Source organism: Triturus cristatus, chromosome 5_1 (genome assembly GCF_964204655.1).
Source record: "Triturus cristatus chromosome 5_1, aTriCri1.1, whole genome shotgun sequence".
Lineage (NCBI taxonomy): Eukaryota > Metazoa > Chordata > Amphibia > Caudata > Salamandridae > Triturus > Triturus cristatus.
The window spans coordinates 673,940,716-673,957,448 of record NC_140587.1 but is presented as its reverse complement, the minus strand read 5'-3'; the positions used below and the strand labels follow the sequence as shown (position 1 = coordinate 673,957,448).

General features: G+C 48.2%; 1 protein-coding gene across 4 annotated transcripts in view; it reads right to left on the bottom strand.

The window, feature by feature from the left end:
• ALKAL1 (ALK and LTK ligand 1) overlaps positions 1 to 11,405 on the bottom strand; it is a 547,486-nt gene extending 536,081 nt beyond the window's left edge. For 2 of the 4 annotated variants that reach the window (XM_085604141.1, XM_085604142.1), the window contains exons 1-2: positions 11,084 to 11,277; positions 8,601 to 8,887 (exon numbers count right to left, since the gene is read on the bottom strand). In XM_085604141.1, the coding sequence (XP_085460267.1) occupies positions 8,601 to 8,887; positions 11,084 to 11,115 (319 nt within the window). In that variant the 5' untranslated portion in view covers positions 11,116 to 11,277. Of the gene's footprint in view, positions 1 to 8,600; positions 8,888 to 10,495; positions 10,703 to 11,083; positions 11,278 to 11,299 lie in introns of those variants that run through there. The other 2 variants (XM_085604144.1, XM_085604145.1) reach the window with 2 other exon arrangements.
• Between the last annotated feature and the right edge of the window lie 5,328 nt (positions 11,406 to 16,733).

Here is a 16,733-nt window from a genome sequence, read left to right as displayed (position 1 = left end):
CTGTGCTGCGCTACATGAACTGGAGACATCAGAACTGCACTATAATTACAAAGAAGTGATGCTGTTCTGCTCTCTTCCTACATTGGTGCACTTTCAACAGCCATGCACCAATGCAGGCACCCTTGCTCCATAGTGAATGGGTGTCGGTGTTGTGGTCAACATAGTTTTTGTGAAGAGAGGGGTCCCTTCCTGCACAAAACTGTGATGTAAAGCAATTTCTTCGTTGCATGTATGCTGTAGAATGTAGCACACATGCAAAGAGTAAAGAACGTGAAGAAATGAAATTATTTCTCTATGTTACGCCAGCCTCTCAGAGGCACAGAATTTTGAAACAAGCCCATGTCTACAATTCTTAACATTGAGATTTGCATCAAAATCCAAGGGTGGATACATGGGAACGCTCATGCACAACCCATGGAATTCCTCCTCGAAACAAATTAATGCAAGGCAGTGCATTGGATTACTTTTGGTTACAAACCAACACAAATCACCACTTATGTTGATTTCTAAATACCAACCTGAATTTTACATCAGGTCTGCCTCAAAAAAGTCATTAGTAACCGACGCAAAATCTTTGTAAATCTGAGACAAACGTTTTTTCATGGGAAGGATCATTCAGGATTTCACATGCCTGCCTTCAGCAGCAAGTGAACTTCTAAAGGGTCAGAGAACCATCTGCCTCTCTTAGCAGGCAGTGCCAATCCACTGTGCCCCCAAGCAGACCCCTTGTGGTATCCTCCATCCTATCTGCTTATTTAGGCGAGGGAGGGCAGAAACCTGGTGCACTCCCTTCCTGCTAGTACAAGTGCTACTACCACACTGTCCGCATGACCAGAATCCAGTTGTCCTGCTTGGGGCAGTTTCTCTTCGTGGGCTTGCAAAGCGGTAAACAAAGAATAATAAAATGGTAATTTCCATTTTATTATTCTGTGTGCTGCCGGGCATAGCAAGTGAATTGTGGAGATGGGAAACATTCCTGCAGATTACAGGATGATGTGTTAGGTGTTCAAGTACGCATGTCAGATTGGCCGGCTGCATACAGCTGGCCAATCTGACATGCGCACTCAAAGCCAGCAATCCCAGCGCTGTAAAACAGTTGAGGGATTGCAGGCAAAGCCCCCCTCAAAATGAGTGCTGGGTAAGCCTGCGACAAACAATCGTAGATTGGTTGGATTTTTGGGACACAAGGTGGACCGTCCCTCCCTTTCCTTCCTGGTCCTCATCACCCCCAGGATCAGAGCGGAGAGAGGAGCCTCTGTTTGGAATACCCGGCGGCCTGCAGCATTTATGGTGAGTTGCCCACCATTAATTACTGTTGCCAGCAGCCACTGGTGACTCTCTGCCTGACTCGTAATCGTGATTCAGTGCTGTAGGCCTAGATTTTTGGGATTATTTAGATTAGCAGTTCTTGCAATAGGAAGGCCAAGCAGTGAGCCTCATTGAACTGCTGAACTTTTAGAATCATAGACCCCTCATGCCTTCTGTCCAGACAGGCAGCCTGCACTGACTGACTAATGAGGGTGACAGGCACTGGCATATCCTGTGGGCATGGGGGTGAGCACACAAGGTACAGCCTTCTAGATTCAGGCTCCAACAGGCCAATAACTGCCTTGCCTCTCACTTATGGCCATGGCTTCATAAGCGACCAACAGTGATTGGCTTGTATCTTGATTGACATCATGTGAGAGACTGGAGATGTGAGTGATGTCATGTCAATTTAATTTAAATGAAGTAAGATTTTCAGAAAGAAAAGAAATGCATACATCTATCCAATATCTGCTTTTCTTACTGCTCCATGCTCATTGTTTGATCAATGCTTTATTACAATTGGACTTTAGTCATTCTGGTGCACCGCGTCAACGGGTTTACACATCAATGCAGCAGTCGTGTGCCAAACATCTATGATATATTACTGTAGGATGTCTCGAGTACACTAACGTTTGTGAAACCCAAGACAGTACTAACAAAAATCCCTGGCTGTTCAGAATCACAACCAAATCTGTCCCATCAGAAGACAAAAGTGTGTCCGATTGCTGGCTTTACCATATCAGTTTTTTAAAGTAGTGTGGGAAATCCATGACATCACAAGAGAAATTCTGACTTTGTAGTGTGCTAAATACATTAGGATATTACAGGAACATTTCAATATTGTGGCCGCGTCCACTGCAATACCAAATAATTCTGCTTCAGTCTGTGCAATCAAAGGCATTATATGAATAGTGCCCTAGAATGATCCAGATCTCTGATGCTTCATAAAACGCACTGCGCTTTAGTGAAATTCATGTATAACCAGAGGAAAACTGCACCAAATGTTGCCAGTCTTAGAGAATCGCCAATAAATACCTTATTTGTTGTGCCAAATCGGGGTGTTGCCATTAACAGATGAATATTTAGCATAAACATACAAATCAATGCCATTAGGACATGGGTACTCACAAACTTTCTCTCTGGGGCCAAATTCACAGTGTGGTTTGTGTCAGAGGGCCGCACTGGTGGGGGCGGGGTCAGTGGGGGAGGGGGGCGGGGCTAGAGCCACAAAAAACCTGTGACCATGAGATTGAACACAGGTCCCTGCAGCGGACGCCTTCGTCCACTGAGCCACCAGACCCGGCATACACACATCTCTCTCTCTCTCTCCCTCCCTCCCTCCCTCTGTCTGTCTCCCTCCCTCTGTCTGTGTACCTCCTTCTGTCTGTCTACCTCCCTCTATCTGTCTCCCTCCCTCCGTCTGTCTCCCTCCCTCTGTCCGTCCCCCTCCCTCCCTCCGTCTCCCTCCCTCGGTCTCCCTCACTCTGACTGTCTCACTCCATCTCCCTCTCACTCTGTCTCTGTCTCCCTCTCACTCTGTCTCCCTCTGTCTCCCTCTCACTCAGTCTGTCTCCCTCTCACTCAGTCTCTGTCTCCCTCTCACTCAGTCTCTGTCTCCCTCACACTCAGTCTCTGTCTCCCTCACACTCAGTCTCTGTCTCCCTCTCTTGGTCGGTCTCCCTCACTCGGTCTCCCTCATTCGGTCTCCCTCATTCGGTCTCCCTCACTCTGACTGTCTCACTCCATCTCCCTCTCACTCTGTCTCTGTCTCCCTCTCACTCTGTCTCCCTCTGTCTCCCTCTCACTCAGTCTGTCTCCCTCTCACTCAGTCTCTGTCTCCCTCTCACTCAGTCTCTGTCTCCCTCACACTCAGTCTCTGTCTCCCTCTCTTGGTCGGTCTCCCTCACTCGGTCTCCCTCATTCGGTCTCCCTCATTCGGTCTCCCTCACTCTGACTGTCTCCCTCCCTCTCCCTCCGACTGTCTCACTCCGTCTCCCTCTCACTCTGTCTCTGTCTCCCTCTCACTCTGTCTCTATCTCCCTCTCACTCCGTCTCTGTCTCCCTCTCCAATAAAACGGAGATTCTCCTGTTCGGGAAGGCGGAGGAACTGTGGACGCCAGATTGATGGCCCACTGAACTGGGGGAGTCTCCTTCCCCCAGAAAGCAGGTCAGGAATCTGGGAGTTCTGTTATACAACAAACTATCGTCCGAAGACCATGTAAAAACACTCTCGGACACCTGTTTTGGTATCCTGAAAATGCAAAGCAAGGTATTTCCTTGGATCCCCGTGGATGCAAGAAAGACCCTGATTCAGGGGCTGATTGTAAGCAGGTTAGACTATGGCAACGCACTACTGGTAGGAGCCAGAGAAGAGCTATTCTCTAGGCTCCAAGTACTGCAAAACACTGCAGCAAGAATGGCCTTGAATAAGCCTAGACGTTTCCCTTCTTGACCCTTGCTGCAAGCCTTACACTGGCTGCCCATCAGAAAAAGAGCAGTCTTCAAACTCCTCTCACTGGTGTTTAAGGCAAGACAAGGCCTGGGGCCAGCATTCTTAAGGAAGAAGATGAGGCCTTACGTCCCCGGTCGCCATCTGAGGTCAAGCAATCAAAACCTTCTAGTTCCTTGTAAGATCAATAAATCTAGAATGGGAGGACGTGCTTTTTCCTATCTTGCCCCCTTTCACTGGAACAGGTTAGCGGAAGAGATACGCCGCTGTACCTCTCTGGGACACTTCAAGAAATGCCTAAAAACCTGGTTGTTTTAGGGGTTTGTGTGGGTCGTGGTTCCTGCTAGTGTCTTACCAAGGCGCCAAGAGATCCCCCTGGGGATGATTCGTTGCGCCATATAAGTGTTAAATAATAATAAGAATAACTGGCTGCACTAGCTTCCAACCTATGCAGCTGTCAGTGAGACAAACACAAGCCCCAGGGCCCGCACATTCTCATCATGGACCAGAGAGATGCGGAGAGTCATCACAACAGAAAGGGGGTGGAAAGAACCGAAATCACCTCAGTGCTGGCTCTCCCAAAATGGGACATCCTTATTTTTTATTTGTCTCGGTTGTGTCACTATCGGCCCTCTTTATATTTTGGAATTGATATCTCTAAGTTTGTATACGAGTGCACGTACATCAATCATTTATTGCAGCGACTATGTTTCCAATACTTCCTTTGTTCCATCGGAGGGTGTTTATAAAGGTGCTCACTCAGTACATTGGGTTGCAGGCTACTTAGAATCCTGGGGCAATGTTTGCTCTTGTAGGTAGTAAGTTCTGTTGCCACTGGTCGGAGAACAGTGCACATCTCGATATGCACAGTACTTCCTACCTGAGGACTTTTTTTCTGTAGTTTTTATATAGTGGGATCTTGGACCAAGGGCATTACTACGCTTTAAGCTCCAAATACACCACATCAGGTCACATTTTATGTTTTAAACACGATGAGATTAAGTGATTTGCCCAGAATAACAGGATGTTCAACGAAGGCTGGGACTCGAACCTGCCTCCCTAGTTCCAAAGTCTGTAGTGAGTCATCACCTACGTTAAATACAAAAGTTACATTTGAAACCTTAAAAAAATGCAACAGGCGCTTTGTGTGCTTCTGTTATATCCTCTGGTAGCACTCCGCGGTTGCTGCTGGTTAGTTTGCAGCATCTATGGGCGCCAGCGCCTCGCCGTGGATGTGGCAGGAACATTGGGCTTCTACTGTGGTGGTGACTGGGAGTCTACCCGGGCATCTATTGTGGTGTCTGGTAGCACCTTCTGCTGTTACTGTGGTTTTCAGCAGCATTCTTGAGCTTCTGGAGTTTGGGTTATTAGCATTCCCTGGCCTCATCTGAGGTGATCGGCAGCGCTCCTACGCTTGCCCTGTTTGACATCTTGCTTGTGCTGCCCAGGGTGAGTGGCAGCGTGAGTGGGTTTCTACTGTTGTTTCACACAGGACCTCTGGAAATCTCTGTGGTGTTCTACAGCACACCTTCCTTCTGCTAAAACCACTACTTTTGGCTGCTGCGCCGGCGCTTGTTGTCGCTGTGCGCCATAGTATGTTTGTGTTTATATGCATTTGCGTCTGTGCACTAATGCAATATGCGCATAGAAGCAAATGCACATAAACACAGAGCTCAAAGACTGCACCTACATCACGACGCATCACAAACCGATCCTATGTAAGGCCACTGGGCGCATACTCTGGAGCACAGCGACAACTAGCGCCGGCGCAGTCATGTGTAATAGGGTCCCCGGTGTTTGAATGCACCCTTGAACTGCTACTGTGGTGTTTGGCAGGCTCGAGGGTGGTGCGACCAGTGCCACTGCTGACTTCAGGGAGTGCAGTGTTGGCAAGTTTATTTACGTTTTAAAAGCACATGCTGCTGTGTTTCTTGCCTCCAGCGATTTCCAGGCAACAATAAAATTGTCAAGATAACCCCGACGATTAATGTTCTTCCGGGAGAGAGAGGTTTTCACTGATCATAAAAATAGCACAGAGGGTTAATATGCCTGCTGCAATGAACGTGTATCATGCAAATCACAAAGTGCATATAATGTAAATAGGTCAGAGGGTTACTGCTTTTCTAAGAGGAAACTTATAAACTTGCAGTTTATAAGTTAAAATCGCAATATAGTACAGTGGATTATTAACTGTCATCAAAACACTGCATGCACACTGCAAAGTATACATTAGAGTATAGATTAATGTTGCAAAAATGGTTTATGTGGATAAAAATCGATTCTTATTATTAAGAATAACTCACAACTATGGTGTTCCGTTTTCAATTCTGAGTTTGTGCTTCTCCAGACCAAGCACTCTTAAACTATACTGCCTACCAGTATGGATGACATGTCACTCCCCCACCTTGTAGTCCTCTGGCTTATGTAACATTTGTTATACGCTGATTTGCACAGGTATGATTGATTGGCTCTGTGTAATGTGTGTGTGTCATGCAAAGTGCTCTGACGCCCTACACTTGTATGAGTGGCACTATGTAACTAATTAAATGCATCTGAAAGAGAGTGGTTCTGGAGTCTTGAGGGGCACTGTTGAAAGGTGCTGGTGAGGGAATCCATGTGGGAGGTGGTCACCACCTCCACCATGGATGGGGGGGGCGCAAACAAACATTGTGGCACAGGGCACCCCCACCGCTAAAGCCGGCCCTGGTGTTTGGTAGCACTCCTTGGCTGACACTGAGATGGCTGCCCCACTAATTCTAACTCCTGTGTTTAACAGCGGTATATGAATGCTTTTTGTATTGCTTTTGGGCATCCCCGAGATTTATTTGCTGTGACTGGTGGCGACTTCGGGCTTCGACCACACTGTGGTATGGAAAAGCGACTCTCACCGCTAATGTGGTGTTTGGCACCTCCCCTAGGCTTGTATACTGATGACTGGCGCCGCTAAAGCTTCTGCTGTGGGATTTGGCAGCACACTGTCAGCGCAGCATCAACTCTGTTTCTGCTGTTCGCGTTTGCATCTCCCCTATACTTCGAGGAGGAGTTTGAAGCTCGTCTGGGCTCCAGGCGTGGAGCGCGGCAGCCAGCCCCGCTGCGCGCCCACTGTGAAGTTCTGGGTGGGCAGCGGCGCTTCAGTGCGAGGAGTCCCACCCTCCCTGTTATCCGGTGAAGCTAGAGCGTCTGACTGGATCGCCGCTCTCCCCTCGTGAGGTAGCATTTGTCTCAGCAGCACCAGCTGAGCCCCCACTGTAAAGTTCTGGATAGGCAGCGGTTCAACCCTGCCTGTCATCCGGTGAAGCTTCCTGAAGCGCCTCTGACTGGATCGCCGCTCACCCCTGCGCGCCCACTGTAGAGTTCTGGAGAGGCAGCGGTTCCACCCTCCCTGTCATCTGGTGAAGCTTTGGTCCTGAAGCGCCTCTGACTGGTTCGCCACTCACCCCTCGTGAGGTTGCATTTGCCTCAGCAGCACCGCGCGCATCCACTCCGGCTCTGCATCACTCCAGCGTGTCACGCGCGGGAAGCTTCAGCCCTCAGAGGCATCTTATCCCTTCTGGGGTAGAACATGAGAACTGGCTGTAATGAAGCGGCGCTCTATGTGCTCGGGACTCCGCGGAGACCCCCGGGTGTTCCCAGAGCTGGGGCCTACCCCCCTGCTCCCCATCTGCGAGGTTAGACAACCACGTGCTTCAGACCTCGTGAGGGAGCCACATCCTGTCAGCAGCGGGTATCTAAGCTTCTGCTAGTGAAGCAGGGCACTCACTCACTGTCGAAACGAGCAAGTGCAGGTGCTGCTCGCTGTCTGACGGTGCCGGGCCATTAAATCACTGCTTTCTTCCACAGAAATAAATCACTCCAGTAAATGTGACGCCCATGTGACACTCCGCTTCATTTAGCACAGAATATGCTGTGATCAGCTAACGACAGATACTGGGCTACTACCCAGGGCTTTCAGTGGGATGAAAAAACAGAGGGGCGTGGCCAATGTAATTAAGGGAGTGGCTTGAAAACACATTCACTAAAAATCTGTTTAGCATATCGTGCCGTCCGATTGTTATTTTGCTGCTTTTGTCATTGCATCCAGATGTATAAGACAACAAGTAAGATTACACCTGCAACAAGCTAGAACTATTGGTGTTATCAATCGTTTGTTAGTTGCATATAATATTTAAGTACCAGCTAGGGCTTTACTGTATATAAGATTGAAAATGCTTCAGTTCTGACACGATAAGGCTCTAAAAGAACTATAAGGAGTCTCTTTAAAGTTTCATCACAGGCATTGAAGTGTGGTCCTGCTGCAAAGTTCACATTTTTTTCACCCTGAGAGCAAAAATGGAGAGCCCGATAAGGACCCGTCCGGCACCGGCAGGGCCCGGCCCACTTAGCGCCCTGCTACTACCTCTCTTACACTTTTAGGAGATTTCCTTCGCCCCCTGTGCTGTCAGTCCGGCGCCCGGTCTTTGCTGCCATCCCTCCAACCATCGCTCACGCAGACTATAGCAGTGGAGTTCACGTAGCAGGCACATAAACTTTCTGCGCTGCGCACACTCGGACGCATTGTGTTATCTGTGGCCGGTCGCGCCTGGCGCACGCACTCTGAGGGGGCTCACTGGTCTAACCCTCTTAGCAGCCAGCGGCACCGGGATCAAGCCGCTTGAGTCATCCTATCAGGACAGACGACATGTCAGCTCAGTCTGGATTATCGGTTTTGCGCTTCTTCTCGAAGATAATCTATCGTTCGGCATTTAAGATGAGCGCCCACAGTGGGGACAAATAGCTATGAGATAATGGAAACCCAAAATACCCCCACACCAGTTCATGAAAAGTAACTTGTAACAGCACTTACCAACGGCCCTCCGGTTGTTCTGCCTCAGGATGGGCTCAGCCAGCTCCGTGGGCCGGACCCGTTGCTGCTGCTCAGGTGCCTCCCGTCCGCTGTAGCGCCTCGAAGCCGCTCTGCCGCTGCCGCGCTCCCCCGTCACACGCTTGATGAGCTCCAGCAGATCCCTCTTCTTGTCCTCCAGCTCCTCTTCCCTGCTCGGGGTGCCCTGCGCCGGGGTGGGCAGCAGGAGCAGGAGGATGGCCAGCAGAGAGGGCCATTTCCTTGCCCCCAGCATTCCTCTCCCTGTTTTCCTGGGAAAGAGGCGAGAGAGCGGCAGTTATTGGCGAGCTAGCTGATGGCCATGCCAGCCCCCAGCCCTCTCCTCATTCTTGGGGGCCCGCCGACCCCTGTCCTGAAACAGAACTGGATCTGAGAATAAACAGTGAGTGAAGGGTGCTGCCGGGAGCAGAATGTCGGCGCTTCCGTTGATGCGCGTAGAAAAATGAGTTTTCAGAGAGTGCAAGTCTCCTAAATCAAAACTCCCTCTCGCCTCTCCTCTGAGTCCATCAAATGGGAGCCTCTACTTTATTAAAGGCTGTAGTGGCCTGCCGGGGACTGGCCGCGCCTGATTGACTGGGCGCACTCTCCACCCACCGGACTGCCGCTGCCTCCCACCCAGCGAAACTAGAGCCCCCGGGCAGAGAGCGCTCGGATTAGAAAAGGTATTACGGGCGGCAGTGATAACAAGCCGGGCTTTGTCTGGGTGTGTTCACAGCATCCCTCTTTTCTCTTCGCCAAGAAGCAAAGTTGACGGCTGTTCCCTGAGCACACCCAGAAAGCGGCAATTCAAAGCCGCTCATCCCACCCTGACACCCTAAACTCCGCTGGGAGTTGACACCTGGAGCTGCCTGAGCCACAAATCACGGCTCTCTCGCCTCAGGCAGATGCTGATAACATATCTACAGTGATGGGGGCTTGATTTCACAATTAAACGAAACAGAACGCAAATGATTCACTTACAGTACTGTGAATACATGTAAACTCCTATGGCTTTTACGGTTACCTTTCTGGTATCTATTGTAAGTACCCCTGAGTCAGGTTTCACGATGTAAGCATTCCTACAGATTTTTGAGTATTGAAGCTGAGCCCAAACATTCATTTCTTCTTTAGTTCTTTTTTTCGTTCCATTATTGTTCTCTTCCTCCCCTTCAGTTCTCATCTTCTCCCTTTTCCACGCCCTTTCTTTCTTCCTTTCTACCTTCCTTTCTCTTTTCTCTCATTATTTCACCCCTCAGTTCTTAACTCCCCAGAAGTCCCTCGCTTAACTTTCCCCTCCCAACTAACTTCCTTCCTTCCTTCCTTCCTTCCTTCCTTCCTTCCTTCCTTCCTTCCTTCCTTCCTTCCCCACTTTGCCCTTTTCTCTCCCTCCTCTCAGCCATCTTTAGTCCTTTCATTTCCTCCATTCTTTTTTCAATTCTTCCCTTTTTCTCCGGCTCTTCATCCCATCACCTCCTTCCTTCAATAAGCGCCTCCACCCACCTTCTCATCCTTCCCCATCCACTCATACTCCTTATGATCCGCTCATTTTGCTTTCTTTCTTTTCACCTTCATTATTATTCGGCCTTTTCTTAACTTCCTTCTGCCCTTCCATCTATATTATCCCTCCTTAATCGTCTGTGCTTCGTCCCGTTGTTTCTCTTCCCCTCCCAGTCGTCCACCTCTTCCTTCCCCTACTCGATCCTTTCTTCCTTCCTTTATCCATATCCCTCTTCTGCAGTACTCCTCGCCCCTCCCTTTCCCCCTTCATTCTTCCCCTTTCCCCTCACCGCGCTCCTAACCCCATCCCTACCAGCCTGCTCTCTCTTTTCAAGTTCCCCCCTGTCGTTGGCTCTCTGACCGCCGACGCTTGCGGAACTCACCTTAATGAAAAGATGATCCGATGAGGAACTTTTGTTACTTCTGAAAATCCGCGAAACTTTCTAGGGCGGTCGTCAGAGGCAGCAGATGCTCCGGTCCCTCCAGTCTGCACCCAGGACGCGCTCGGCCAATTGGTGTGCTGCGCTTCGCAGTCCACGCACTTGTCGTATATATATGTTCACCTCGAGCTAGAGTGTAAGACTATCGACTTTAGGTGGGTGGCAAGCGGTGAAGACATATTCGGTAATTCACTCTTCGACTCACCCCTGCTCTCACCGGCACCCCCTCCCCTATTCCCGGTGGATGGCAATTGAGAGCCGTCAATTAGAGCGACGCGCGTCTATTGGCGAGATGTGATTTCCCTGCAGATCAGGTGCGCGGTGGTAGCAACCTGCAGTTACCGGCTCCGAGGGGGTAGTCCCTTCCCAGGCATCAGCCTCCCCTGCAATTCCACTTATGCCCCCATGTCAGTTATTAAAGCGATCAGAATACTAGGCATCAATACCGGCGTGGAGTGGGCGAGCCACCGAGGTGACAGGAGGCAGGCCACAGACCAGCTAGCAGTGAGAATTCGTCTCTTTCCCACCTACCGGACTGATAAAAAGCTGTCCGCATGCATCATCCGTCATTTACGAGGGCTCAACGGCCGAACAACGGTCATTTTGAACAGCAAAGTGCCGTTTAAACTGCTCAAGTGCTGCGACACGCATATCTGCCAAGTCACACGATGTGGTGCCACCGTCTGACACGCACATATCAGCTCCCATCACACGGTATCTCGACGAGTTAGAGGAAAACGAGCTTACTGTAAACAGTGGCTTTCAGCTCATTTTCTAGGCTTTGGTTTTCCGAGGTCCATTCAGGGGAGTGAAAACACCCGAGGACACGCACCAGCCTCGGCAAGCTTTTTTGTTTTTTTGTGAGAGGGTGTTGGGATTCAAAAGTACCTCGTAGGCACTTCTCGGCACGAGGCCCACCCCCTTCAAGGCCCCACCCCCTCCTCACACGTGAGATTGTTGTTCAAGTTGGCAGGTATGGACACGTCTGTCTTGTGATGGAGATTTCATCCGACCGGAAGTGGTGACCCGCGCAGATACTACAAATGAGGCCTTGACAGGAGCGCAGTGACAAGCAGACAGTATCCGACACGTGAAGGGTAGATAGATAGGCTGCTCGTTGGAAAGTGACAGCAGCCAGGTAACGCCCCAGGCCGAGTTCATGAAAGAGGATGCCTGGTTTACAGATTATTTGAAACTACGACGATTCGCGGATACTGAGTGGCTACCACAAACACTAAAGAGTAGCCCCGATTTATTTAAAATGTGAGCGTAATATATTGTGGAGAAAGACATATTCCACTGGTAAACAAATAAAAGACGTCGCCGCAAAATCATGCTAATTAGCCTTGGTCTATGAGGATGCTGCAGTGTTGGCGGATAAGGTACGCTTTAAAGCACGGATTGCATAACAATAAACAAAGGCCACACGCAGACGTCTTTAATCATCATGTTGCCATTGGCTTTAAAGTGTTTAATTTTATCTCTTCGACAAACAAACTTTGCAAAAGGGACTTTATTTTTTAGCTCCTCAGATCCCAGGCTAATCTATGTTACAAAAAACATAAATATTTCGTCAAAAATGTAAAGAGAATTTATGATTATGATTAGCATCGAATAAAAGCCATGGAGCGTCCCAAGTTGTGAGCGATGCAAGCCCTCATGAATGGCGATCTCATGACCTCACACATGACATCAGTCACGCAGCCATTCCTGTCACCAAACAATCCACTTCATGTAATGCCACTCCTGACTCGGAGAGCTTTGTATGATGCCTTTTTTTTTAACAGTACCTCATTTTAGAGAAATTCATCTATATACATGTTCTTAAAATGAAAATGCCGAAGGTTGTCTAATAAAGCCAGAGTTAGACTTTGAGCAATCATATAATCAGGTCAACAGTGCCCCATATTATGAAATTATCTCCCAAAAAGACTTTGCCTATGCTCCTCCTGTGTGGTATTCAAACCCAGCCAAAGACATTCTCGCAAAAATACTATTAACTAACAACGCCTTCCATTGACGATTTGTAATTCACACCTCAAAATGATATGTCTTATTATGTTGCTGACTGTTGCGTGATGTGTGTAACCTTTATTTTCTTTCATATGCGTTTCTTTCTTATTCTTTTAATCCTGTTTATCACCATCTCTTGTAAAGCATTCTGACATCTTTGAATAGGGTCACTCACGACAGCACTTTATGAAAACGAGAAACAAGTAAATATGTATAAAGCATCATTATGTTTTTTTTAGGTTCCAGCTCAAAGTTCATTATACTTCGAGGTCTACGTTATTAGTCAGTTCATTTGCAAACTGGGCTCTGTAGCCAATCCAATTTTGTTTATTGTTTACCAGTTTACCAGTCCTCCATTCTGGGATGGATGAAGTGATGCCCCTGAACAGGAGGGGAAGACACAATAAGCTCATGAAAACATGATAATATCAACACTTTATTGAACTGAGAGAGATCATATCAATTTAGCACACAATTCTCAAAGATATTTAGAAGTGATGGGTTCTTCCCTAAAGCATTTTTACAACTAAGGGGTATATTTACTAAAGTTTTGCACTTGCACTGTGTGACAGAGCACACTGAAAAACAAGGTGTCTATTTACAGTACCTTAAAAAGGCCCATGAGAACATACGTGTTAGACCTGACATCCTTGGTGTGGTTTTTCCCCTCTAACATTTTACCTTCAGACCTTATGTTTTGCTGACTTCATTTTTGCTGGCCTTAGGACTCCTCACACTTTACTACTGCTAACCAATGCTAAAGGGCTTGTGCTCTCTACTTATGTTGGATTGACTTATACCCAATTGGCATATTTAATTTACATGTAAGTCCCTAGTAAAGTGGTACTACATGTATCCAGGGCCTGTAAATTAAGTGCTGCTACTGGAGTCAAGCTATCCTGACTGATGAGCGGTAAAATCCCGAAACAGGTCCTAGGATGCTTGTTTCCAGTCCAGGGAGGACCTGGCTTGGAAGTTCGGGCTGGACTGTTCCCATTGGGTGCAGGATCAAGACTGATTTGCATTTGGCTGGGTCCAAACTGGAATGGCATGGGGAGCAACAAAACAATGGATTTAGGCCCAGATCTCTGTACTGGGGTGAATGTATGACATCGTTCTGCATTCTGTCCACCAATTGTTCTTTTTGCATTTGTCACCCCTAGTGGGAGAGGTATGCCCAGACGTGGGTCCCGTGCTCTCCATACCACTGGAGTCAAACTATCCTGGCTGATGAGGGGTGAAACCCCGAAACCGGTCCTAGGATGCTTGATTCCAGTCCAGAGAGGACCTGGCCTGGCAGTTCGGGCTGGACTGTTCCCATTGGGTGCAGCGTCAAGACTGATTTGCATATGGTTGGGTCCAAACTGGAATGGCATGGGGAGCAACAAAACAATGGATTTAGGCCCAGATCTCTGTACTGGGGTGAATGTATGACATCGTTCTGCATTCTGTCCACCAATTGTTCTTTTAGCTCTAGTGGATGTTCAGCACTGATTGTGCCACCCACTTATGTAGAACTTTAAACATGTCTCAGAACTTCCATTGCGGCCTGTGTGTGTGTACAGTTTTGCACTGCCTTTTCAACCTGGCAAAGTAAACCCTTTTGCCAGGCACAAACCTTTCCTATTTATACATATATCACACCTAGGGTATGCCCTGGACAACCCAGGGTGCAGGGTGCAGTGTATTTAAAAAGTAGAACATGCACTTTTAAGTTTTACATATCCTGGTAGTTAAAACACCTAATTTTTAATCACTACTGCAAGTCCTACCTATCCCATTGAATAACATTGGAGTTACCATATTATATTTTATAAGTGTAACTTCCAAATGGTAGTAGGTGCCCAGCTCATGTTTGGTGTTTTTGGAAGAGAAATTTGAAATCCTTATTTATGGTGAAGTTCGATTTTAAATTACAATTCTGAAAGCGCCACTTTTAGAAAATTGGTATTTTCTTTCTGATTTTAAATTACAATTCTGAAAATGCCTCTTATGGAAAGCTAGTATTTTCCTGCCATAGCCATTTGGTGCCTGGTCACATGATTGGATAGAGTTGACTGTTAGGCATTGTGTATTTCTCCTTGACAGCCACACAGAATGAGGAGATTAGGTGTGACTGGATGGGGGATAGAGGGAAGGCCAACTGCTATCATCCCATATCCCTTCTCGACTCCTCCTCTAAATTGATGGGAAGAATAATGTTGGGGAGGTTAGAAAATTGGGCCTCTGAGAATAACATCTTAACATAGGTCCAATATGGTTTTTGGAAGGGGTATTGGGACGGTGAAACAAGGTGTAAATCTGGAACTTCTGATAGGGAAGTATACATTAGCCCTGGAAGGGGTCTTACACCTCTGCTTTGTCGACCTCACTAGCGCATTTGACCTCATGAATCACACCAAGTTATGGCAGACATTGAAAGGGTTAGTGTTAGAAATGGGGGTCTCTAGTTGGCAATGGCTGGCCACTGTCCAAGTAGGGACCCTTCTTCCTAAGTCAGAGTAAGCAGCCTACACCCTTTGACAACCCCTGCTCAACCCTGTGGTAACGTAGCACGAGCAGCTAGGCTTACCTCAGAGGCAGTGTGTGAGGCATTTATGACCATACACAGTAATACAATGAGGAACACTACAAATGGACACCACTCAAGTAGTTATAAAAAATGGTTATATTTATATAGACTTAATCACAAGACCAATAATAGTAAAAATCCACAATACTAGAAAAATATGGTTACTTTAAAAATGCTGCAAAAATAGTTCAAGGTGCACAAAATGATGTTCAGTTCAATGCAGTGGTCTCTGCGACCCTTTTACTCACAAAGTATCTGGATTCTGTCGCAAAGCAACAAAAATGTCGCTAAGGAGTTGTAGCGATAAATTTCCTCACGCTAACCGGCGATGCGTTGAATCCTTACCGCAAGGGAGGATGATGCGCTGGGTTGCGGGCAGGACAAAGCGACAAACTTCTTCACGCTAAGCCGGTGATGCGATAAAATCCTTGCCGCTAAGGGAGGATGATGCACCGAGCCTGTTGCGTGTGCGATCTTGCTGCGATGAAAGAAAATGGCGCTCTGCGAGGGAGCGACGATCCTTATGCGATGCGGGGAAAATGGCGAACGCTCGGCGTCCGCGCTGTGATGAGCGTGATGCGATGATTTGGGGTTAGCGAGCGCTTTGGGGCCCGCTAACAAGCAATGCGACAATCTTCAGGATAGCGGGCGTTTTCAGGCCCGCAGACAGGTGATGCGACGATCTTCGGGATAGCGGGTGTTTTCAGGCCCGCTGACGGGTGATGCGACGATCTTTGGGATAGCGGGCGTTTTCAGGCCCGCTGATGGGTGATGCGATAATCTTTGGGGTTAGCGAGCGCTCGGCGATAGCAGAGCAACGATTTTTCTCACGCTCACCAGCTGCAGCGGCTCGCGAACGGGGGTTAGCGATGATTTTCAGCACTCTTTTCTCAGCAGTAGAACTAGAGGCCCTGGAACTCACAGGAGCCTCACCTGCAGATAGAAATCCTCGCTGGGAGGAAACAGGAGGCTGGTGGTGGAGTCTGATGTGCCTGAGACTCCTGCAGGAGGCTAGCTCTCTTCTAGCCCTTGGGTGATTGCTGTAGCCACAAAATAAAAGTTTCTTCAAAGTCCTTTTCCCCTTCTTCCAAGTCCAGTAGTAACCACTGCAGGCCAGTCCAAGAAACAGCACACAAGCACAAGGACAGTCCTTCTCTTGCAGATTCCTGTAGTTACACGGACAGAGGTTCTTCTTGTTGTCCAGGAGCAATACAAATTGTAGGGGTTTGGGCACAAATATTTATACCCCCATAGTCTTTGTTCTTAGGAGTCACAAGTCTCTGAACCCAGCCAGAACCAGTTCTGCCCAGGCCTGGAGCACTTTGTTTACCAGGCTGCATCCTTCCTTTCAGAAGGAGGGGGTCTGCCTCAGACGCACAGTGGGAGGTGGAGCCAGCATTCACCTTGCCAGGCACAGCCCTATTCAAGTGTAGGAGCTACCCCTCCCCTCACACCAAGGCAAATCTCTCTATTCAACCTAGGTCTGACTCCGCCTGCCCTGTCCCTCCAAAACCAGACAGCCAATACACATAATACCAGAGCACACTGGAAGGCTTAGGCAAGAAAGTACCTATACTCTAAAAGTGGTAGTTTCAA